At 49.7% G+C, this 25,773-nt stretch overlaps 1 protein-coding gene across 1 annotated transcript; it reads right to left on the reverse strand.

The window, feature by feature from the left end:
• Positions 1–1,629: 1,629 nt before the first annotated feature.
• Positions 1,630–25,324, reverse strand: FRMPD1 (FERM and PDZ domain containing 1; the record flags this gene model as incomplete). Its single annotated transcript, XM_082336234.1, has 16 exons — positions 1,630–2,997; positions 3,271–3,971; positions 5,242–6,069; positions 6,770–6,917; positions 7,345–7,527; positions 8,776–8,871; positions 9,269–9,395; positions 10,617–10,753; positions 11,061–11,180; positions 12,330–12,455; positions 14,788–14,883; positions 19,016–19,123; positions 21,649–21,694; positions 22,098–22,200; positions 24,248–24,405; positions 25,224–25,324. The coding sequence occupies 16 exons, from the start codon at positions 25,322–25,324 to the stop codon at positions 1,630–1,632; spliced, it is 4,446 nt and encodes a 1,481-aa protein (XP_082192360.1).
• Between the last annotated feature and the right edge of the window lie 449 nt (positions 25,325–25,773).

Consider the following 25,773-nt stretch of genomic DNA (forward strand, 5'->3'; position numbering starts at 1 on the left):
CTCAAAGGAGTTTGCTAGGCAGCAGCATACGCCAACTCAAACCACCTGGCAGTGCTGCCCTCCCCAGGGGCTGAAGGTCCTTTGGCCACCCTGTCCCTGCGCGGCCAGGAAAGCAGACTGCCCTTGGCTAGCTCGCTTGCTGCCTGCAGGCACACTGTGAGAGTAGCAGCTGTAGGGGATTTGGTGTAGGGCTGGTGAAGGTTTCAGAATTCCTATGGGTGTCTGCTTGCCTGGCTGTTAGTCTGCTTGGTTAGGGAGGTCTCTTATGGGTGCCGCAGCACTCCCTTCTGCCCCAGCTTCCATCCTCTTCCACACCAGGGTTCAGCTGCAAGGACTTGCCCTTTACTCCCTCCAGAAGCATTAAAGAATGAGCAAAAAGCAAGGGTGGCCTCCCTCAGATGTACAGAGCCACAGGACAATCCTGTCCCCACGCTGCCCTGGTGCTTGGGGAGATGCGGTGTGCATGGGCAGAGCTGGCCACCTCTCGTGGCCCGCCCATGCTCCTCTGCTGCCCGATGCAACCCTTCCATTTTGAGCACGCTCAGCTGCAGCAACTGACCTGCTGCAGGCATCCCTCGGAGAAAGCCAGCGCTCCCAAACAAGCCCCTAAGTTTGACACCAGCAATCGGGCACCTGCCTCTGCCCTCCTCATCAGGGGGCACCGAGGTCATGCCTCCAGCGCTAGTGCAGATTCACTAGGGATGCACAGCTAGATGACCCTGAACGGCAAACACATCATACGCAGCTAGGGATATACCGCACATGACGGAAGAAGGAGCTACTGATAAGGTTGGGAAAAGGGGCTTGCCCTCGCCTAGGGAAGCCAGCGTAATGGGTCATCTCCACAGTTGTAAAGGTGGCATTTCAGTCTCGGGGCTTACTCGTTCCTTCTGGAAGACGCGGATCCATAACTAGCGTGGGGGGTTAATCAGGGACTTTCTCAAGCATCAGCAAATGGAAACAGAAGTGCTGGCTGACACACAGAAAGCATATCAGAAGAGGATATGGTGGTGTCTCCCTTGCCTGGGACAACCCTCTCTTCAGCCCTCGCAAGGAAAAGCAGTTAAATAGAGCGTAGCTTTGTTCCCAAAGAGATTTCCATTGCAAGTCCAGACACACTCAGCCACAGAAGGTGGACAAAGCAGCCTGGGTTCCTTCATGCCAGGCCAGGGTGGGAGTTGATGTCACTCTACTTCACAGTCTGCCTGGAGAGTAAGGAGCGAGAGGAAGGGCAAGCCAAAAGGCTCCTGTCCTTCTCCACAGGTGACAGAAGGCAGCTAAGACAACACCTTGAGACTGGCCACCTGCAAGGCCTTTGGGAGGTGAGGGACAAGCCCTAGGCAAGATACATAAGCCACTGAAGTACGCTACGAGTTTGCATATTGCATACGGATTGTGTACGCAGAATTGCACAAAGCTAGGCTGGCGGGTGGTATGCCCTGCCCCATGACCACCGCCTGGACAGGGAGGCTCTTGGTGGAGCTAAGCTGACACGCACGGACACATCCTTCTGTGACCATTCTCGAGCTGTGGGGCTAAGCATCCTGTCAGGAGAGCCTGATAGTGGACAGAGGGAACATGGCTGGGCTCTTCCCCACCCAGTGCGCCCATGTGCCACCAAAAACCCCGTCACAACAACGGGGGTACCCTGAACTGCTGCAGGAGACAAAACATGGCAGCTGTAAGGGCTGTGTGTTGGCGGGCAAGGAGCTTGGCACCCAGATCTGGGCAGCCTTGCCTGCAAAGCTGCTGGTGAACAGCCTGCACGAGCTGGTGGTAGGTGCCCACCACGTGCACGAGCGCGGCCCCGAGCTCCTGCTGCCTCTGCCTGCACAGCTGGCAGTGCGTCACCTGGAAGCAGGCCACTGCCAACTGAACCAGGTGGTCAAATGTCACCCTCAGCGCACCCTGCAGCTCTTCGAGGGGCTGCTCTGTTTTCAGGAGCTCCTGGCAACTGGACAGCAGGTTGCAGGAAGCTAAGCCAAGGGCACCCTTGCTCTCAGCGCCCTGCTCTGCACATTGATCTTGCCGGTGGGTTGCTTGGTTCCCAGAAAGCTTCCCCACAACCTCCTGAAGCTCTGTGGTGTAGGCTAGGAAGCAAGGGAAATCTGCAGGGCTCATCCATGCTTGGTCCTTCAGCTGGCTGAGGGCTTGGACATGAAGGTCCCGCCCTGCCACATCCCTAGCAATGGAGACTGGGTAACTGCCCACAGGGGTCCCAGGAAGACTGCGGCTGCTGGATGGTGGGGTGGTGAGGGGCCCCAGAAACATGCTGCACATGGGGATGGTGGTTTCATGCTCCCCGCTGTCATCAGGCCTGTGGAAGCAGCTGATATAGGACAGCCGACAGCTGCACTTGTCCATCCCAAGCTGTGGTGGAGATGTCTTCTTCATTGCGGAAAAATCCAAGGACCTGGTCATGATGGGGTCAGAAGGGGTCTGCTCATCCTTCTTGTGGTTAAAGCAGAGGAAGGAGTGTTTTGAATCCCTGTGGTCTCCCGCTCTTTTCCCCAGTGAGCCCAAGGGAATTGGGTGTGAGGAGACGGAAAGCCCTAGAGATGGAGTCAGAGGAGAGTCCTTCCTCACCTCAGTAGCCTGTTCTGTGGGAAGGGGAGTCTGAACAGGCCGTGGCTGTTCGTGAGCCACATTTCCTGCTTCTCTTCTGGGCTCTCCTGCATCCAGCCCCTGGCTGCTTACCAACTCTTTCTCAAAGGGCGGTCCAGCTGGGGACGTTTGCATCTCCCTTCTGACGGCATCAGCCCCCAGGCACCCGCTGGTCTGCTGGGGTAGTTCTAGTGGGATATTTACCCTTTCGTGAGATGGGCTGGGTGATGTGAGGTCTGTCCTCACCCCAAATGAGAGCCAGGAGAGACGAGTTAAAACCCCTGAAGTGCTGCTGCAATCCATTAAGAGCTGGGTTGCATCTGGAAAACCTATGTGATTTTTATTGTGCACTTTCCATAAGGCCTCCTTGTTTATCGCTTGTCTGCTTTTTGCCTGTGACAAGGCACTGTCACTGCTGTTTTCAGCACAGCTGTCACAATTAGCTTTTCTTTCTTCACAGGGAGCTGGGACAGGCTCCTCACACGCTCCTTGCCTCCCAGCAGTGGGGAGCAGTTCCTGGTCCTGGGCCACCTCACGGGGAGAGGCCACGCCGTGGCCACGAGCTGATGGCGGCAGTGTGTGTCCATTAGCAGGGCAGGTCACCTCTTGGCCCAGGAACGGGGATGCATCGCCAGCCTTGTTCTGGGCTGCCATCGCCTCACCCACCTCCTCCAGTGCCACTCGGGCCAGCCAGCCTCTGGTGGCCACACAGCTCTCCTCACTCGGCCACCCAGTATTTGTCTTTGTGGAGGACCTTGCCCGGGCAGCTCTGCTTTGTCCCCCAGGAAGGGGCACAGCTTCCTCCAGGGACAGGAAAGGTGGATGTCCAGCACTTGCAGGTTGGAGGCCACCGTCCACAGGTATGGCAATGCCTGCACTCTCCTCCCGGTGCTGGTCACCCTGCAGGCGAACAGCTGCAATGGAAGAAACCACCAAGTCAGTCACTGATTTTGTTTCCATGGTATCAGGCTCCATTTCCATCAGGTCAGAGGAGGGGTTTGTGCTAGCAGTGTCTCTCTGGGCCTGGCTGGCAGCAGGAAGTCCCAGCTCTGCATCCTTCTCGATGTCCTCTGGGGAGGGTGGAGCGGGGGGCTGCGCAAGGAGTGGTGGTGGTGGTGGTGGCCAAGAGCAGCAGCTCTGCAGAGAGCCTGGCAAAGCCAAGGGGAAAGTGACCTGCGAGGTGTAATCGGTTTTCAGGAAAGATCTCCTCTTCCTCAGGCTCTTGGCATATGTCAGCTCCTTCTCCTTTCTGTGTTTCTCCCTTGCTGTCTGCCTTGTCATCTGGTTTTCCCCCAAGCTGTAACACCTTGGTTTCTTTAGGATCCCGGAGGAGTTGTCTCTACCCTCCCGGCGTGTCATATTGTAGCCTGCTGGCAAGAAAAAAACCATACAAGTCAGGAAATAGCCCCAGGCAGCAGAATATCCATGCATTTATGCAAAAAACTCTTAACACAGGTCCTGCAATTGCAGACATAAATGTTTGGCAGCAAAGCCTGGCTCCCAAGTGCCAAAGGAGACTGTCTCTTACATTATGATCAAGCACCTACTTGCAATCAGCTATGGCAAGAAAAATAGAGTCTGGGCCTGTGGCTACAAAGACTGAAGTCCAGGATTAGTGATGAAGGGCGCTGGATAGTCTCTCCCCTTGTTTACTGGAGTCACTTGATCTGACTGCAGGTAGAGCTGTAATTCTCAAGCTAAATTTGGTGATATTGGCAGCAGCTACAGAGAGCACTGCCTACAGCTGTAGATTTATTAACATTGAATAGAAACATCAGAAATTTCCAGCCTGGATACTTAGATGATAAAAATTTCCAGAGATTACAGTTTTATGCCTGAACATGGTATTGTTACCGTGCATGAACGCAAAAGCCAAAATTGTTCTAACTACACAAAACAAATTCTTAAGAAGTTCAGTTAACATTGAAAGAGCTGGTTATTTCAGAAAGAAGAATCCTCTTCTTTCTTAAAAAATACAACTACCAGGGAGCTGCTCAGCCACAGGACTCCTTGACCCAACTCCATAACATGCCCCTGACCCGAAAATTATTTTTGATCTTGGGGGTGCATGGAATAATAATGTTTTCCAGCTTTTAGCTCTCCTCAGATTGAAGGAAGATAGCAGAGTGAATGTACTGCCTAACAGTGGCAATATTTGCCATAAAGCTCCCTGTCAGTGCAAGGACACACATCTTTCCTGTGTTCTGTTTCATCACTCTTTTCATCACTGAAGGTTCAGCCTACGTAGAAGGATGCACAGAACTTACTCATGCAGCATGTTGGCTTCAGGATCAGGCAGAGCCATACATCAGTATTCTGGAATTCCTGCAGAAACCTGGGGACTTGCCAGAATGCCAAACTAATTTGAAAACTGACTTGTTCTGGGATCCAGTGCTTGGATGTGATGACAAATCTCCCTGCAAAGTTGCAGCTCTGACCCCTGTGTGCACATCCACTGTATTTCTGCTGAGGAGTGGCTTATGAAGAATGGGTGTTGAAAGGTCCTTCAAAAATCTTGGGATAACTATGAAAAGCTGAAAGATGATCCCTCCAGGAAGACTGACACGGGGAAACAGGCAGCACCCTAGCCCAGGGGGTGGAAGGAAGGTGACCTGCAGCGAGTGGGTGAGGGTTTACCTGCCAGGGCATCCGGAGGGCTGAGCCTGTCTGCAGCATCATAGAACTCCTCCTCAGAGCTGGTGTCACCAAAGCCTGGGGGCGGCTCCAAAATGAGGTCGCTTGCCTCTGCTATCCGCTCTGCTCCACATGGTGCCTCTTCCTGGGCAGACCCATCTTTCCGAGGACTTCTTTGAGGGCTGTGACCGATGTTGCTCCTCTCCACGCTGCCTGCACGGGATACGCTGTAGCACAGGCTGTAATAGCCCATGGTGTTTCCCTCAGACAGCTTGGTCTCCAGCACAGATGCACCAGTGTCCTCCCCTCTCTGCTCAGAGGGGCTGTCTTCACACACAGGCTTCACCACAGGCTCCTCTGCCTGTGGTACCTGCAAGAAACAGAAGTAGTCTCTGGTTTCTGCCTTGCTGGAGCCTCCTGCAGCACGAATGGGGAAAAAGCTCTTGTCTGAGCTGCTCATCTCCTGCACTGTTGGTGTGTAGAAGTGGAAGAACTCTGGCCTAGAGGAAGAGCAAGCTTCCAACTCATCTTCCTCCAGTGCATCCATAGAGTCACTGGAGCCACTTGTCTTAAACCCTCGGCTCTCGGTGTTGGCTGAATCTGAAGCCTCGGATGTGCTGTCTGTTGCATTGTCACCCCCATCACATTGGTCACTCCCTCCAGCCTGGGGCTTTGTGCTGTCCTTCTCCAGGCTGTGGAGCTCTCCCGGCTTCTCCTCATTGCACACAGGATAGGCGCTGCTGTATGCTATAGGAGTGTCCAAGCAATGCTCTGAGGAGGAATCCAGCTCCCAGGAGTCTTCGGAGTCACTGCAGGTTCGAGATTCGTACCCTGGGATTTAAACACATCTATCAGCCTGTCCTTTGCGGTGGCAAGGAGGAAGAGCCAGACAAGGGTTATGAACTTGTCTGCGCAGCAGGGACTGAAAGCCCAGAGAGCTATGCCCTCATTTGCTTATCAGCAAACAAGGTGAAGATGCAATCTGACCTGCAGGACCATTACCTGACAGTGGAGGCTTGGTCCCTCCTGCCTGCTTTGCCTGGTTTTACTGCAGAGCAGTACCAGAGGGAGCTGCAGAACAGCGGCCAGCTAACTCGCTGCCTAAAGCCTCAGTCTGCAACTCCTATGAGGCTGGAGTTATCCCGACGAGGGACGGGACAGCATGGCAAACAAATCCTCTCTCTCCTGGCCAAGGTATGCCAGCAGAGGGGAAGTTGTTCAGGAGGTTGGTAAAAGAGCTCAGTGACAAGTTTGCCATTTCGACAACAGGCACTCACAGCCTTCACTTCTTGGGAAAAGCTGACAATTACTGCTGCTCTTCCCCTGCCCGACATGTCTGGGGTTGATGGAAAGCTGGGACTGCCTGCACCAAGGCTGACAGTCTTAATAATTTGCAGATGCCACTGCACACCCCTGGGCTACTGTTCTAGCATGATGCTATTCCCAGGAGGGAATAACACCTCTAATGCTGGAGGATCCACCCACTTTCTCCCCATCCTTTGGCAAAAAAATGGCTGGTCTTTTTTTAAACCTTCTTCAGCTGAGACACGGTGCAGTTGCTGTTTTTTCTCTCCCCAGGTAAATATGGAGACATTTGCATCCACGAACAGTCTGTAATAGCCAATGATGAGGCAGACAAGATCTTTTGCACTGTTTGATTCCAGCAGCAGAGTCAGCAGCTTTTGGGGAGGAGAGGGGGGTAAGAAAACAGTAAAAAATGTTAGCATAGACAAATATTGCTTGTACCACAACCTGCAGGAATATGCTGCACACTGCAAAGACATTCCCTCTCTCCTGTACCACCATCATTGCAGAGCACTCTGTTTTTGCACGAGGCACAGAGAAAGAAGAGAAGCTGTTTTTCTCGCATTTTGTTTCTTTGATACATCTCACTGATGGAGGACAGTAGGAAAAATCACTTTTCTTCAGTCATTTCATATTCTTCCTACAAGCTTTCCCTTCTGAGTCTGTTCTAAGCCTTTTGTACTGATGACACCATCAGCTAAATGTCAGATTTTGAAAAGAATCGATGGTGTGAATGACTTCCCCCCTTGTTCTCTGGCCCTGACACAGCCACATGCTGGCCATCACGAAAGCACTGCTTACCTTCAGATCCTGCAGGTAGATTTTCACCATGCTCACTTTTTCGGACTCCTCTGTAAGCTCCACCCTGCTGATGTTCGCAAACTCTGCCAGACTTGTTATGATGTTGAGCTTATTATTGATAATCTGGCTCACCCCGTACTTGGCACCCACCAACAAGGCAACGTACGATTCTCTGTCCTGTAGCTGTAGAGAAAGAGGTTAAATCTGTAGCCAAAATCTGAGCAGGAACCCATTCACCTGTGCTGGGCAGGGACTCCTCAGCCACCCAATCTCGTGTGGTATCTTTTAACACTGGACTCTACAACTGGGCTGTAACCAGCTGCAAAGGGAGCCCCTCATTACTTACAGGCTGTCAGGTCACCTGCTCCCGGCCGTTCTCTTCTCTGGCTTGGGGGCCGCCAGTTTCCCTGTGCCCCCAAGGCAGGTGGCCCCAGAGATGCACCAGCCACTTAGCAGATCCAAAGAGGTGGTCAGCAGCAGGTTGCTATCAGAAGTGTCACCTGGCAGGCTGCGCCAGATGGACCTAGCGAGACCTACTGCAGCTGGCTAGAAACTTCAAGAAGGCATTTGTTGTTTTGGAAGACATGTAAACAGTTTCTGTTAGGATCAGACACTTAAAAAAATGAATTAACGCCCGTATAATTTGGCAGAAATATTTCAGTTTGCACACAAGTCTAAGCATTACTGCAACCCATCAGTAAGGTCCTCTTCTGGTACAGACCTACCTACACTGCTCAGCTCTCTGTACAAAACAGCTTGCGGTCCACAGTCCAGTACAGATCCAAGTGGGGACGGGCAAAAAAAAACCCAAGAAGCCTCTTCTGAAAAGAGCAGTGTTCTTTTTTACAGTAAGGTTTAAGCGTGGCCAATATCTTTTCAAGAGTTTTTGAAACCCCCCCAAATCTCTTAAGTACTTTACGACATACAAAATCTGGACAGAGCTTGTCTGAAGAGCAAGAGTCAAAACTTTCAATTAGAAAAATATGCATAATTATTGTGTAGACTGGTATGTTATTCGCTTCCATGGAACTATGCTGAGTTACCCTAGTGGAGTCCCTTACCAATATTTGTCATGATGTCCCAGCATAGGGAAAAGCGGTATGACTGGAGCTGGCTGAAACAGCATCACCAGAACTAATTTACATTTTCTACAAGCATCAAAGCAAAGACAGGGAAGGAGACTCAGTAAGAGGTTGCTAGTCTCACATCAACAATCAATTTAGAAAAATATTTAAACATTTCTTCTTTAGACAGGGTTTGCTTTGGTTAAGACATGATCTTACCCACTGGGGAAGAAAAAGGGTTAAAACTGCTTCTTGTGCCCTGTCTTTGCAGTTATTCTCCAAGTACACTGCCAAGTAAGAGATGCACAAAGCAAGGCAATAAGACAGTATGCCAAAACCCAATTACATAAATAAACAGCACTCGTACCATCAGAGTGGCATTAAAGATCTTCCCGTTGTACATCTTCAGGTCTCCCAGTATTTGCAGGTAGTTCAGGCGCACTTGGACTGCTGCGAGCATATGCTTCGTTTTGCAAGAGAAGAAATACTGTTTAGAAACATGACAGACAAATAAGGTTTGACAGGCAGCCTGTAGGCTACAAGATGTCCTCTTCATACAGGACTTAGTATTTGACCAACACATCTAGTTTGGTCTGGATAGGCAATAGATCTGTACAGGACCATGCCACATTACCACATGTGCCAGCTGGCAACCCACAAGCAAACTGCAACAGAACACACTACGCAGGGAAATGACAGTGTGTGCACAGCAGAGGAAGTTACAAGAGGAAAAGAGAGGAGAAAAGCCCCAAGTGGTCCCATAGAGAGGAGACCCATGGAGGAAAGACATTGCCTCTTCGGCCCTGACAGATGCTGCCGCCATCCTGGGAGGCACCTTCAGCCCCGAGGACACACAGTACCTTCTGCCGAGGGTCCAGCAGCACCTGGTTCCGCTTCATGTGGTAGCTGATGGCTTTCTTGATATCCTTCCCTCTCATGTTTCGGAGCAAAGTTGGTGAGATGAAGTTTTCGATTCCCCAGTCCCTCCTGCCAGAAAAATGGGAAGGGAGCAGAGGGGGTCCCAGCTGTGCTGTCCCCCAGCAACACAGGAATGTGCAGAAGGGCAGCTGGCCAGAGGCAGAGAAGGGCAAAGGCACCAGGCCAGTCCAGGATGCACCGAGCCTTAGGGTGCTGTAACATGTCCGGACAGCTCATGCAACATGACTGCCTCACTCGAATTCACTTCTGCGTGCATCTGCTACTGGGTCAGGAGATGGGGTTGGAGGAACACATGCTTTCATGCAGAATGCCTGTTTTTTACATGGTTATACAAGAGACAATCTACAAGCGTAGTCAGCATAATGGTCCTGCTCTGTCCTTGCCACCCAGAGGCTGAAGATTCTGTCTTTACATTCACTTTACTTTGGTTACAAGGTTATTACATTTTAATATCTCCAGTTCCCTAGACCCAAAAATGCGGGCCATCTGTTCTGCTGAAGAGTTTACTCAGCCCAAGCATTAAATATCCAGGAACTAAGAATGCTGCAGTTGTCTGTAGTCGCTTGTCAGTCTCCACTAACTGCGCATGGTTGGGTATGTCTGGCTGTATGATTACTGGCGGAGGCTCAATGGTGCAGTTACCACACAAATGTCTGTTACTTAATGACTGGCCCATCACAAGTTCTTAAAGCAGGGTTGTTCTTTAGGGCAAGTGTGGTCTAACAGCACTGACATGCAGCACAGTACATCTGCTGCTTGTGAAAGCATTTTTCAGTATTTTTTTCCAGATCCCATTACTTCACAGGACCTATCACTTATACTGAAATTAGATATTTTTGATACAGTTCTGGTGGACAAAGAGATGTAAAGTACTGGCTGTGCAAAGTTGACGATTATCCTCTCTCTTAACTACAGCGTGCAAATCTTAGTATACTGGCAGGAGCAGCCTGGGTAACCGTAACTATGTGAGAGATTTGCAATTTCATGTCCCTGCTCTAGCTACAGATCAGAACCTCCCTCTGCTTAGGGACATGCTCAGATGTTATACTGTCCATATTACTCAAGCAGCTCAGCAGGTTAAAGACACTGAAGCTCATGAAGCTACCTTGCCCTAAAATGTCCGGCACAGTAAAAGACTGCAGTCTGTTTGGATCAGAGACAGTCTTCCATGCAGAGCTAAACACTGGGCAAACATAAGAGCTGATGCCACTTTGGCTCCTTCTTTTGCCAGGCTTAGTCACAACATAACACAGAAATCTGGGAACTTACTCAATGTATTTCAAGGATACTTTCTGTGGCTGAGCACAAGCATAGATCCTCTCCTGTATGTGCAGGGCAGCCAAACGTAATGCCACGCTGCACTTCATTTCCACAGCAAATCTTTCCTGAAGCACATCGCTGCAGCTCTGGAACAAACAGAGCTGAGTTAGCATGATGACGGGAGCTCAAGAAGTCAGGATAAGACCTCTGATGTAACTACCATGCATCAAATAAAGGGAGCCACCCAGCTCATTTAAATCTCCTTCTGTTAAAAAGCCAAGCATATTAAGTTGATTCAAGACTTTAAGGCACGCTGAATCCAAATGCTCTGTTCTTAAGTGCTCTGCATTTCACATTCATGTAACTGAACTGGCCTGAAGCATGCTTTGTTTTAAAGCAGAAATGAGAATTGGGTGAGAAGAGATCCTGAAGCATGGAATGCCTCAATTTCACCTGCAAGTAGAGATATTCAAAGGCAACTGGGTCTTCCTGCAGGAGGTCTAAGGGATCCTTTGGGACAAAGCAAACTCTGAAGAGGCACCGGTAGTCGTGAGATTCTCTTTTTTGGACCACCTGCAACAGACAAACAGCATCATGCCACAACTATTGCTGTAGTCCCTCCCTTCATAAATGCATAGTAAGCCTCTGGCTTGTATGAACTCACAGAAATCATTTAAAGCTACTGGCAAGTGGGATGGCTGCAGATTAGCCATTGTCCTTAGCAAATGGAAGGAGACATTGCTAGTGTTTGTTATTTGATTCTTTTTCTGGCTTTTGCTTCTCTCTGTGGTAGCTTGGAAGTCCTTTGACAGCAAAACTTCACTAAATATCCATTGATATACTTGCAGTATAACCAGGACAGAGACTTCAAGGCTGTATGATAATAACAGAGGACGGGGCAAGTTTCTCTGCTTTTAAGTTCAGTCATAAGATACAGCAGCCCTAAACAGACACTTGCATCATCATTATAATGTCAGTACAATGTTAAGACCCCTGGGTTATACATTAGCATATTTCATTCTGGGCAAATCCCATACAGGCTCACCAACTGAAACAAAGCAGAAATTCTCAGGCACATGGGCTCAGTGGTTGGATAGTGTTAGCTACCAAACTTCTCTGCATCACAGTGGATCACCAACCAACTAAGTCAACAGTGTGGAGATGAGACTCCCAAGTAGGCACATTCTCACAAATTAGATTAGCCCAGAATTACTAGTGGAGGAACAGAATTACTAACAAAGCTAACCTCATGTTTGCAGAACACAAACTTTTGATTTAGAATTTAATCAAAGTGGCATCTGGCTGGGTTAACTCTCTGACTACCTAGGGAACTGTAAATAGCTGGGTACACAGCTATTTTAAGACTGTCTCAAATAGTCCTCTGTAGATGGGCCTATCTGACAGGTGGCACAAAGCATGCTCATCCCCAACTGCTCTACACGGTCCAAGCAATACCAGCCCATGGGTTTTGCTCTGTGGGCTCTCTAAACGGAGTGAGATGCTTCTGAAAGCGCCATTTCTCCAGGTGCTCTGGTTAATGCAGTGGTAACACATGCAACAGGCAGAGAGAAGAGGACAGCACCTCTGGAGATGGGGCCAAGCTCACTCCCTCTTGCGACACCTGCAGAGCTGAGCTCTCTCTGCACCTCGCTGGCCACAGGCCATTGGTGCTGGTGCCCCCCTCCAGCACAGCTGCAGGGGCATGCGAGGGTCTCTCCTCACCTGCTCAATGAGCTCCTCCTCATGCAGCAGGTGGATCTTTGCCACGTTGTACTGCTCCTCCAGAGCGAGGGCAAAGTGCGCGATGCTCTGGATGGAGAGCTTCTCCTTCAAGGTGAGAACAATGTCCTGGGAAGGGAAGGCACATAGATGGTCAAACAGAATTTAGACACAGTTGCTGAGCACTGCCAGCACACTGCATGAATGTGGATGATTCTACACGCTGGCAGCTGTGTGGGACAGCACTGAAATGGCAGTGGCCAGACACAAAATTCTCTGCAGCCAAGAACATGCTTGGTGCTGCAACACCAAGCGAAATTTTTAGTGCTGTTTCACAGGAAACCAGTGCCTATACGATACACTGCCTTTCCCTCTTCACTGACATCTTCTGAACACATTGACCTCGACAAATGACAGAGGTCTCAAGGTTAGAGACAGCCTGCAATTTCATCAGACATGGAGGTACAGGAGATGGCGACCTCTTTGGGACACCAAGCACAAGCTTGGCAGTTAGCTGCTGTGCTATCCCAGCTGGATGTCTGAGCAACGAACGAATATGCCAGCCAGGCAGTCAGCAGGACAGTGGTCAGGGCCACCCATGTCCACTGATGCCAGCCAGCTGGTAAGGAAGGGAGTCAAGGGAACTGCAGGGGAAGCACAAGAAGCACAGATAAAGGGAGGACAACACATTTCAGTAGGTCTGGAGGATAAGGTAGGGAAACTGCAGCTTGCTGTGGTAAGAGTGCAGTAAGATGCAAACTTCAAGGTGTAACAGGCATCAAATCCATTTCCTAGAGTTGCATGTCCTGGGCTGTTTCATGATGAAAGTTTTGGTCTCTCAAGTTTTTAGTTTGGTGGTGTTGGGCACTTTCTGTCACCCTTGATCCGAATGTTTACTGTTAACCACTCTAGATTCCTAGAACTCTACGACACTTTTTGAAGAAACTACAAAGAACTGGCAAAAAACCACTTCTCCCCACCAATAAGCAAGAATTTGAGAGCATAACTGTAAAAATCTTACCAAATTTGACTGAAACTGGTGTTTCAGTTGTATGGAGAATTCTGTTGGAATGCCAAATGTCATGGAAATAACTACATTTATTTTTGGGAAACAGAAAACATTACATAAGGCTTGACTGAGTACAATCTGAAAGAGAACTCCTTTGACTCACTCAAGCCTCTTGAGGTAAGCATAAATGTTTGACTCATCTCAGTTTTAAGCAAGGATCTCTCAAACAGCAGAGGAACTTTTGAAAACACCTAACTTAGGAAGCATTTTGCCCATTTGGGTGTTTCTGTGAGGAAGCTGGTGAGGGTTGCACTCAACTCCAGTAGGGAAAAATTTGTTCCAGTTCCTTGCTTTATTTCATTATTTTATTTTTTTCTGCCCTGCAAGTCACAAGACTTGCAGAGACTTACTTGCATGAGAGACCACAACAGTTCTGTGAAGTTTGGATGAACCAGACAATAAACTCCTTCTTTTTGAGGAAAGTTTTAATAATAAAATCTCCTTGCTTTTCCTCTTAACATTCTTTCAGCCTAATAACTCCAGAATGTCTGTCCATCATGCATTTTTTCCACAGCAACTGCACTGCTGCAGGACATCATATATCCTTTAAAGAAGTTACGGCCTCCAATCACTGTGCACAGGCAAATCTTATTAACTCCAACATAAACACCAAGCAACTCCAAAGATCAGGCTAGAAAAACTTAACGTTTGTAAGCCTATGTCTAAACACAGCAATTATGGGAAGTGCTAGATTAATGGCTCTGGAGAGCAGCACCTTGTATTTTGAAGGGAACGATTGTAACTTGTCTATAATGCCTCCAAGCACAAGTGATCCTAGGGAGGTGGTACTGCTTTTCCATCTCACGGGGTTAATCAGTTTTCATGTCTCCACAGGGAAATGTTTTCATCAGTGCAGACATGAGGCTGGAACGCAGACAGGCACTTTAAGTAACAACTGGCACAACTGCACTTGCTGAGTTCACATGATACCCAAACCTGGACTCCACTTTCCAGGTCCCAAGCCAAGAGACTTGTTCTCCCTCTCAGGGATGCACATTGTCACTGATATATTAAACAACCTCCTCTGTATTCTGCCGTGTGGTTTCCAAGGAAAGCAACATTTGTGTGGACAGCTGCTGATTTGCCAGTCCGCCATCAACCTGTTCTCTTGCCCAACTTCAATCATACTTTACAAAGCTGTAGTGGTCTCATAGCCAAGTTCCTGCAAGTTCTGTGAAAACTGGTTGCTGAGAAGAAAACAGAGGTGAACCAAAGCAACGCTTCCTCTGCAGGAAGGGCATGGAAAATCGAGCATGCTCAGCATCAGCCAGCAATCCTTTTCCCACTAGCTGGCCAAAACAACCAAGAGATTGCAAGTTCCACCGCATGCACCTTTGCTACTGAATTGAATCCAGGTGGTGGGAACAAAGACACACAACCAAGCATCATTACCTTCACAGTAGTGCTCGTCTCAAACCTGAAAGCCTTCGTTTGTCCATTTTCCAAGTATACCTTGAGAACATTGGGCATACAAAGAAGAGAATTCCCCTGCAGAACAAAAGCAACAGCACTAATCCTTGGACGTTAGGCCTCAGGGCATCAGGCTGCTCCACCTGACACAGCGCATCCTAGTATAAATGAAAATCTTTCTCTGCTTTTGCAATCTTCTTCTGTGGCACCAAGCTTTATTCTTTGATTATGCTTCTGGCACAAAACAAGGGAAAGAGAGCATAACAAATGCCTTTACCATAAAACTCCAGCCAGTGCAATAGCTGCACATAGCCCAGACATGCTCACTGTTCAGTTCCCACATGGCATATAATGAAAGCTGAGAGCCACCCTCCCTGCTCATTACCAGAAAAGCAGCGATGTCTCCCAGAAAAGACATCTTCCCATTACTGGGCACCGGACAGCACTAACCCCTACCCTGCCACTTTCCCACTGGCAGCAGCCATGACTTCAACTCAAGAGCTACCCAAAACCATGCTACTATGAATAGATCTTGCACACCACAGGAAGGCTGTAGGATTCTGCTAAACATGCAGTGGTACTTTTATTGAGCATTCCCCTAATATTTGTGACTCTGGGGCTCACCAAACAGGAGATGATGTCACCAGAGTTTCTTGAGATAGGTCTCAAATGCATTAGACAAGGCAATGACTCCCATAGCAAAAACACCTCCATTGGGTGCTCTGAGAAGGGTCTGGGAAGTTGGCCTCTGTCCTTCTGGGGCTGTCTAGAGTTGCACCTTTCAGCCTTCCACCTTAGTCCTTTAGTAGAGCTCATCTGCAGCTTCCTTCTTGCTTTCAGCCTTATTCTTCTTGTTGTTCAGTGCTGAGAAGGTTTACTCCTCCACCCTTGGACTGCCCATTCAGTGTATCTTTCTTATGTTCTCGGACCAGCACTTTCCTCCAATCTTAAAGAGTTTATCTACTTGTCATGACAGTCTCAAAGTTGAGAATGGCATTTCTAAGAGGATCTTTCCTATATTTCATTTGCTGTGCAACACCTTATAAATGTCACAATCTTGGTCCCTCTTGATAAACAGCCCATATACCCTGGAAGTACTACCAGAACAAACATAAAACACTTCTGAATCTTGTTCCTTGTTCCTTCCCTTGTTCCGTTTTGTGGGGTTCAAGCTGCCTACAGCCATCACTAAGAAAAAAGAGCAAACACTGCCACTATTTCTGAGTGCAGGCTCAAACTCCTTCATGCTAAGTAGCGCAACACACCACATCTTTGACAGCCTTTGGGTCCTCCATCAATTTCAGAAAAGTGATGCTGGTTGACACCAACTGCACATTTTCTCTGGTAGGTCCCACAGCTGCAGGTTATCATATGAATGGGGCCCTGTACAGCCAGCACACAGCAGAACTTGAAATCTATATAGAAATTCATACACAAATTAAGTATTACCACCCTCCTGGTCAGATCCAATTAGCTAGCCAGAACACCCAGATGGGATTTCTCTCCTTTTTTGCAGGCTCTAATAGACCACTATGAATTAATTGTGAAAGCTTCTGCTATGACTTAAGCAGCTGTATCTGTCCTGTTTTGCCTGGTGCAAGGTTGATGTACTCCATGTTACAGCTAGGCACACTGCTTCTAATAATACACTGACTGATGCTGACCTGCAGATCCTAAGGGACCTGTCTTTTGCATATCATTCAGTTATATGGAAATACATAATAGTTTGCAACAGAAAATGGAGGCTGGATAGCATGGAGACTTATTAACAATTTATGTTTCCAAACTGGAGTTTCAGGTTTCAGCTGCAGAAGGCAGCCTCTGGTTTCCTTCCAGTTGCCACAAAGATCATTTAGCAATGCTCCATTAAGATGACAAGAGTAGTATATTTACTGAAACAGGAGGCTTTGCAGTTTTTCAGGGCCATAATACCCATTTTGGCTGTCTTAATACATCAGTCCGCTGAAAGGAGAGCAGTTCTAAAACACTCAAGCAGAGTAGCTGCTGTCTACGGTGAATAGTGCTTTTCCAGAAAGAAGTCATAAATATGCAACAAATTTATTTACTCTTCCTTTGTGCCAGTATTTTACTGTTCAAAACAGGGTCCATATCCAAGTGGTGAAAAGGGAAGCTAAGACCAGTGGGACCCCAACACCCGAACGAAGTTCTCTCACCTTTATGTTCTCATTAAATGAATGGCAAACTATATATTGATTGCATCCCTCCTCTGCACTTGCAAAGTATGATTAACTTAGCTCAGCAGAATATTGATACAGGCTTTGCAGGAAGCGCAGAGTACAGCGTTCCCTCTGGAAGCGCCTTCTTCGGACTTCTCAAGACCTGCCTCGCAATCGGTAAGTGACTGGCACAGATCTGAGACCTCCATGCGCTGCAACATCAGTGCCTAACCTCTGGCTGAAACAGCTCTATGGCAGCTCCCAAGCAGATACTAGCCTGAACCTCCAGCTATAAGAAAAAGCAGAGACTGGCATTTTCAGGTCTGGCTGTATCCCACGACCAGCCTTGCCTAAGGCCTCTCAGTCATCTCTGCCTGGGACCACTTCCAGAGCACATCCTCCTCTTCCCTGTTCCCTGCCTTGTGAGCTCTGTGGCTTGTGTGCCACATCTCCCAGCCACATGAGGGGTCCAGTACCTGGCTTCCATGTCAGGAAGGGTGGCTCCGCTGGCGTAATGCTCAGGCAGGATCCCAGACAGACCTGTCATTAATATCTGAGGGATGTAAACACAGCCCTTGGTAGAGTAGAGGTGAGCCTTGCAGCAGCTCCAGCACATCTGGCAGCAACTTGGCAGGAAGGAAAAGATCCCAGAGACTAGAAAGACTTACTGGCAAACGTGTCAGGAGTCACACCTGACCCTCTCCTGCTCTGGAGAGCAGGCCAGAGAAGGAGAAGGGGCCCCAACATGCCTGGAGTCAGGCACAATTGCCAAAGCATTCACACTGTGCCTGTCTAATAGGCTGGTGACATCCATGGCACCTCTGGCTGCACCTCTGCCCTGGTGCAGGGGGAGAAGAGGAAGCGCCTGCCACAGCGAAGGCTCTGCCTGGGCTAGGTCAGGAGAGCTCCCTACCACCAGAGATGGGAAACAAGAGACAGCCTAGAAGAGAAGAAGAAAAGGGCCTAGTGGCTGGTTCATCATCACTGCAAAGTGCAAAGAAGCAAGATTTGGTTAGACCTGAACAACTGAGCAGCATTAATGAGTAGGGGACAGGAGTGCGGGATTTTGACCACTGAAACTTTTCATTCCAAAGGGAAAAAGGTAAACTCAACAGAGTTAAAGACTCCCAACTGACCACAGTCCATCCCAACCACATTGAGCTTAGTAAGTTACACAGAAAGAAAAAGGAAACATTTAAGACCTGTTCTTACTTAGGGAAGCTAGAATTGTTCTCACTGCTTGTCCTTTTCTACTACAGGTAGACCCATATCTACCCAGCTCATTTGTTATCAGTGCTAGGAACCCTGTGATAAATTTGTGACTTTCCTCCAGTGAGTCGTGATCTTGTTTCACCTAAGAACAGATTGGCTCAGTTTACAGATGGTCTATTATGGAGGCAGCTGTGAGTGCTCTGTTGAAACCCTCTGCAAGGATATGAAACACAACAAGCTGTCACCCTATCAGCTGGAGAACGGATGTCAAATTTAACAGCAAAGTCACCAGTACCAAATTCTCTGAACACAATGCTACCTGAACACTGCTGAAGGCCAGGAAGAGATACCCCAGCTACTTTGGCAGCAAATAAACCTGGCATGTACAATAGGATTCACCTCTCATCTTTAGGGTTAGGATCTGTCATGCCCAAGCTTTAGTCTAGGTTTACTACAGAGAGATTAGCACCTCAATAGATGACTACTACATCCCACAGCTCTGTAATGCTGGTTTAAAGTTTACCTGATGCTAAAAGAACAAATGTAGTACATGCAGGTATTTTTCATTAGTCTAAGTAGGCAAATCAAAGATAAAACCCTCCGGAGATGCCAGTGCTTCCCCCTGATCACCAGTGACCCTAGGAAACAAGTTGGGACCGGATGCCTGGATGCATACCCAGGGCAGACTAGCACAGTGAGGGGGCAGCCACTCTGTAGGTCCTGGCCACGTTAACCCAGCCCAGCATTTGTCCGCAGGAGTGACCCATTTCTTCCCAGCATGTAGCGCCCACGGCGCCCGGCTGCAGCCATGCCCCGCTGACCTGTGTGTGTCCATTCACCAGCACTTCCTCTGCGAACCGTACTTTCACGGGGTTTGTTTTTAGCCTTGCCCTCTTCTCTGCAGTAAGAAACGATGACTTAGGCCCGCCCTGAAAAAACAACAGCACTCGGTTAGCAGCTCAGTCTGTTGCAGTTACGTACAGGAGGCAGAGGCCCACAGCACAGGCAGGGGTGCGATCACAGCCCATGCTGGAGCTGCTCACACCACACTGCCTCGCACTTACAGGAACAGGTGTTGTTAGGAGTTTCTCAACCTCTGGGCTTGCCACATGCCTTTTTGACCTATCTGGGTGGTTGCTGCCTTCTGAACCCAAACCCAGCTGTCCAACAAGTGCACACGTGTGCAACACATGCTGTACACACTCCTAATTTCACTGCGTGTTAACCAGTTACTGTGTTTAGGCATCTCCCCAGCTCCTGCAATGAAGCCAGGATCCCGCAGAACGACTGTTAATCTACCAACAGCTGGCCTGCAGTGGGGCTACACCGTACCATAAACCAACGCATGCGGAGTGCCTTGCAGTGACAGACAAAACCCCTGTCACTGTATCACAAGAACACAGCCGTGTATACAGCACTTCCCAGCTCAGCTGGGGTTTCTAGAGCATACTCTCATATTGCAAATGTTTAAGAAAACTGCCCAAGGCTAAAAAGGCAACTTGACTTCATTGCACTGTTGTCACATAACCATGCTTTCACCGTGACAGGGGCCTACCAAGCTCACAAGACACCACACGAGCCTAGGAACCACTGAGTTCTTGTGCCGAAACGTCCTGCTCTTGTAAAGCACGATATTCCCTAAGAATGGAGGCAGTATCCCTCAGTATCCTCCCAGACAACTTTGAGGTAGAGCAACTCCTACATTCCTGCCAGAGGCGCAGGTGCCTCCCACCCTGCCGCAGCCCCATCTGGCCCCAAGGCCATTTGGCAAGGATGGAGGAAGGGAGGCAGGCAGGAGTCTCTGTGCTCGGCCAGCAAGCCCTTCCAGAGTCTGCCGGGCTGTACGGAGCATCACGCCCCGCCGCTGCCCAGAGGAGGGCCAAGGCCTCCCACATCCCTTCTAGTGTGGCCAGAGCAGCCCCGGCAGAGGGTCTGGTATCCGTCGATGGGAGGCGTTACCTCTCAGCTCTAAGCACAGCTGCCTTCAGAGTGGGGCAAGAGCCAACCCCAAACCCAAGATCAGCCTTGGCTGTATTTGGAGGTGTCCTTAAAGTGACCTGCAAAGGAAAAAACAAAAATGGGTTCGTGCCCCATTTGCTTCTCGGCAATGCATGAAGGCCTGTGAAGGGTGTTCCAAATCCTGTGAAGGGTTTTCCAAATCCTTTTCTCTCTGAAAAGCCATTGCATTTTCCCCCTTTTGGCAGGCATTCAGGTCTCGTATAACTAACTCTCATTTTTCTCTTTATTTCCAGAGCCAGATCAAGCACTGGGAAGACTGACAGCCAATGTACTCGGCAAGGGAGATCAGGTTAACAAAAGAGGGAAGCCACTGTTCAGTGGGTTTGCTTAAAGTTTTTCTGGTTACTTTGGCTTTGTGCACATCCATTGAATGCCAACACCTGGGAAACTTTGGGCAGGAATAATGTATTTAAAGAGATTTTCTCTTTAATGTACCTTTATTGAATGGCCAAGAAACTTCATGACCTTAAGCCTGAGAGCTCCAGTAACTCTTCTGAAGGAATCATCATTCCTGTTTCTAAGAATAAATCAAAATAAAAAAAACCTCCAAACAAAAAACACTCCCAAAATGTTTTCTGGGGTGGGGCAGGGGGGAAATCCCCCTCAGGCCACTTTCATACACCACAAGAAGCCAAAAAGCACACAAACCCAATTTTGTCCTTGCTTTGCAGCTCAGTTTTTACACACATTGAAATCCACGTGGATAAACACATCATGTCGGCAGTGCATGCCTTCTGGGGAATTTTATGCTGCAGGAATGGGCAATCAGCACAAAAGTTCCATAGTAAAACTTTGCTTCTATTCCCAAAGTATGATCCACGCCCAGGTCCCAGCCTTTAACCAGATGGAGCCTGGATAAAAAGGGATAAATTTTTCCAGCACTCAGAAAGGAAAACCTCAAGAGCTTCTAAGGAGCACGTAGGATGGATGCTGGGCCTGCAGCCTCGGCACCTGCCTTTCGTGTCCGGGGGGTCCCCATGGCCCAGACAGCCCCAGCATGCGGGGAGCGCTCCACGCTGTTCTTGGTGGGCTGGCCACAGCTTGCTGAGGAGGCCTGCCTCCATCCCAGTCGTTGTAGCCTCCTGGCCCTTGCGGAGCCCGCTGGGCCCTCACAGCGCCTGATGGAGCCTCCAGCTCCAGGCAGCATGGGCTCAAACCGCTCAGCGAGCCTCCCTGCGTGACAGGCTCCGCAAGCCGCCCTGGCCCTGCACCCAGGGGAGCTGTGAGGAGTTACCACTGACTCCCCCCAAAACCTCCTCGAAGGGCGTGCGTGAAAGCAGAGGACCCTCGCAGCTCCCTCATAGCTTCGGTCGGGCCCTTGTGTCCTGCGTGCCAGCCCAGTCGCCCCACCTTCCCTGCCAGCCACACTGGCGGCCGTGGCCATCTGGGGCAGGGCTGCTGGGAGTGCTGAGAGTGCTGAAGAAAGGCCATTTACCGACGTGCAGCGCAGGACGGTTAGGAGGAGCTCGTCACCGGCCTCCCTGTAACAGAGACATGCAGTCAGCCAGGGTCAGCAGCTGCCTGCGCCTTCCTCCCCAATGTCGCGGCAGACGACACCAGCCAGGCCTTTGGACCCTCCACCCCACTGCGAGGGAAGGCTCTCAGCCAGGCAGGGCGCAGCCCACCAAGCATCGCCACGGTACAAGGAAGTGGGGGAACCCCTCTCTCCTGGGCTGCTGTGCCCTTCAGCCACAGGGTGGACTCATCCCTGTGGGGCAGGCACCCACCGAGCACAGCACCCCAGGAGGCGGCGAGGTCCTCCTCCATGAGGGGAGCCGGCCCCACACAGCCATGCACCTTTGCAACCCTTGGTGAGACCCAGTCCCCACACCTCTCCTCTCAGCCCTCTGCCACCTCGTCCCCATGGGCCATGCGGGACCACACCTGATGATTTCAGCCGCTCGTTCGACAGACACGTCGTCCACTGCGGTAGAGTTTATCAGGAGGAGCTGGTCACCCGGCTGCAGCTTCCCTTCGGCGGTGCTCCCTGCGGGCAACCGGCACACTGTTAGTCACGATGGTGCCGCAGCAGGAGACCTCCTCCCACCGGGGATGCTCACTGCAAGCTCCTCTTCGCACCCGGCACCCACTTGCCTCAGCAACTGCCTCTGGATGGCAAAATAAGAAGGGGCCAAAGGACGTTGAGCCCTGATGCCAGCTGGTGTACCACTGCCCGTCTCCATGCCGCCTTGCCCAGGCTGTCCTCTGGCCCCACAAGCTGCCCCTGCGCCACAGAAAATCACTCTTGTGCACGTCTTTTCCCTTGCCACAGCTCACCACACAGTCCTCAGACACCGCCTGCCCAGGGTGCAGCAGGAGGGCTCACAGGCTCTCCAGAAACCACAGGAGGACTGGGGGGCAGCAGCGCTGCCTTGCCCATTGCCCATCTGCGAGCCATGGACCCACAGAGACCTCCTGGGGCCTGGGCAGCTGCCACAGCACAGCGCTCCCTCCCTGCGGGGTCTGCACCCTGGCCTGACCCTGCTGGTTACACCCAGCAGCTGACCACGTACAGCACACAGGCCAGGGCTCGGCACTCCTGCATGCCACCATCCAGACCAAGGTGCTGCAGCAGTCCCCGGGAGATGTGGGCTGGATTCCCAGCACGGTGACTCCCCTCTGCCACTTGGGAGAATATGGAGGAGGTCTCCTTAACCACGCTGTCTGCTGGGAGGACCCACAACAAGAGCAAAAGATGGTTTCTGAGCTTTTCTTCCAGGAGAGCACCAGTCGCAGGATCCAAGGGGCTAAGGAGCAGGTGGACCTCTGGTCTGAGAAGGAGAAGCGTGCATGCAGTCCCCAGCTCCACCATGGCCAGCCTGCTTGCTGAGGCACACTACTGAATTTCTCTGCCAGAAAGGTTTGCCCATGAACCCACCTAGCACCTGCCTCCTGTCCCTCAGGGAGACTCCGGCACCAGGCAGCATACATGAAAGGCAAAACACAAAGACCATCATTTGGAATTAAACACAGGGCTTTTGGCTGTGGCCTCCCACAGCAAAAGACAGGACGTAAAAGGACAGGTTTCTCTGTGCCTCAGTTTTAATAAAATATTGATTCCTTCTGATTAGGAAAAAAGAAAAACATAACAGAAAACCTTCTTCCCCACTTCTGAGACCCCAAGACTTTCAGCTAATTTAGCCACATTTCACATGGGAAGGGGCATAAAGAGAAAATTTCACTCAAAAGCACTGTGAAAGGACAGCGACCATACTGTAGTGCCTTTATGCTAAACATCGCACAAGTACGAGCACTTGGACAGGCCGTTCCCCCAAGCAGATGGGGGCTGCCACAGCCCACATGGGCAACCAGAGGCAAAGCCCAGGCCAGCCCTCCAGCCACCCTCCCCACAGCACCTACCTGCCCGGCTTGGGCATAGTCTTTCTCTGGCTGTCACACTCACACTGACAGGTAAAAAGCAGGCATTTTTGTCCACCCATTAAAAAAATAAAAGGTAAATAAAAAACAGATTCATAGTTTTTACTTCAAAACCCCCAAGCCACCTTAAAAGCAGAGTTACATCCCTCCCTTTTATAACTGGAAGAGTTGATCTGCTTGACTTAAGCAGAATTTCACCTGGGCTGCCTGTAACTAGCAGTGATCCTCCCGACGTTACAGGGCTGTAAGCACAGAGAGCATTTTCTACAACAGATCACTGGGGCCACTGCAGAATAAGAACTCTAAGATTAGATTAAATTCTCCCTTTGCACTTCAGATAAAACACCAGAAAGAGCTTTGCTTTGAAGCAGCTCTTCACATCCCTCAAGGTCAGCCGTGTCCGAGTGCAGGCGAAGGATTAGCAGTGAAGCGCCATTGGCTTAAATTTCTTCCATGCCATCAGAATCAGGTAGATGTTCAAGCACCCCGCGCACCACAGGCACACAGGCTTTTGCGCTCAGTATTCAAGGATCGCATGCCAACCAGAGGTACCTGAGAAACTCATAAATACCTGGCAGGAGTTTATCACTAAGGCCATCTGGGACAGTTCAGGCTTCTCACACCTGTGATTGTAGGGAGAAGGAAATGGTGCTTACCTGCAGTGACAGATGCAATCGTAAGAGGAAGGTTTGGACAAATCTCAAAGCCGTAGTGATGGAGGACCACATCTTTGTATACTGTGACAGTAAGTTTGACACGGCTGGCAGGCTGGCCATTGTCATCACTGGTGCTGTCTGTCACAGACACTCTGCCCCTGTGAGACAAGAAGCCGGTGATTAATTAAGACACAGTCAGAAGATCATAGAATCTCTTTATCAAAGGTGCATAGCTCCACATACATACACACACCCCCACTTTCAATGGGCTGCACCAATACACAGAGAGGCCAGCACTTCACTGGGTACCCATGGGTGGCTCTGCACCGTACAGGCCAGCAGTGATCCCTCAGGCTCCACAGAAAGCTGAAGACATCAGACCAGTGGCACCAGCTGGTTGTAACCACCACTCTTTCAGCCACCCCAGCCCAGTGGTCACATGGAGGGAGAACTCCACGTGTGCCCCACACCAAGCCCTGACCTCCACAGATCACAGCAACACCTTTACCCAGCAAGGCAGTGAGAGAATTTACAGCTCTCTGCTTCTGCCAGGATCCAGTCCAGCTTAATTTTGATTCACAGACCTTAGGAAAGTAAAGCAGCTGTGGGCCAGGATCCCTTGTAAATGCAACCCAGTCTTGCCCTAAAAACATGGGCCAATGGCAAGACACAAAGAGAAGTACAACCCCATCTTCAAGAAAAGTACTGTTCGTATTGAGCAGTATTGTATTTCTGCAAATGTGGCTCACAAAACCAGGATGGGTGAAAGCAGGAACATCTGTCCCTGGAAACCAAGGGGAATGCTTAACATCACTGTTTTTTTCTAGGGACTACTGTATGCATATTTCCCAAGAACAACTGAAGCAATGAGTAAGATCTGCAACCTGTGACTGCCCCTGTTTGTTGGGAACAAGCTTGTGCTGTCTCTGATCAAAGGTGATCAACTGATATTCCTTTCACAAAAAAACATGTTTACCTGGATGCACCATCCCGAGAGCGATGAAGCCATTTTGCTACCATTTGCTCTATTCTACATGCTTTGCGCGTCTGGATTAAGTTAGTCTCCAAATCTTCCATCTACCTGAAAGTGACAGAAATCACAGGAAAACAGAATGATAAAAGATTGAGGAAATATTCCAGACACTGTTCAGACTTATCAACACCAATTCACAACTCTTTTGTAACACAGAGATCCACTGGCACCTTGGGAAGACCACGTGCTTTAACAGAGGATGTTAACATCTGTAACACTTACTCTGATTCTTCCTGCCCATCCAGTCTCCCCTGTCTGGTGCTTTTGGTTAGTCCATGTTGATGGTCATAGTGCATTAGCGTCTCACGGCAGAGAATGACCCAGTAACCTCTGTATTCCTTTTTCATGGTTTCTGGATCCAGTGATCTGTTTTCTTAACAAGAGAAAGCTGCCGTACGTAGTGACAGGAAAGCCCTTCTCTATTTTAGTCTGGGATCTCTGAACAGTAACACCCACCCGTACATGGATCCAAACTAGACGCACTTCTTCCATT

This window comes from Platalea leucorodia, assembly GCF_965183815.1.
Source record: "Platalea leucorodia genome assembly, chromosome: Z".
In the NCBI taxonomy this organism is placed as follows: domain Eukaryota; kingdom Metazoa; phylum Chordata; class Aves; order Pelecaniformes; family Threskiornithidae; genus Platalea; species Platalea leucorodia.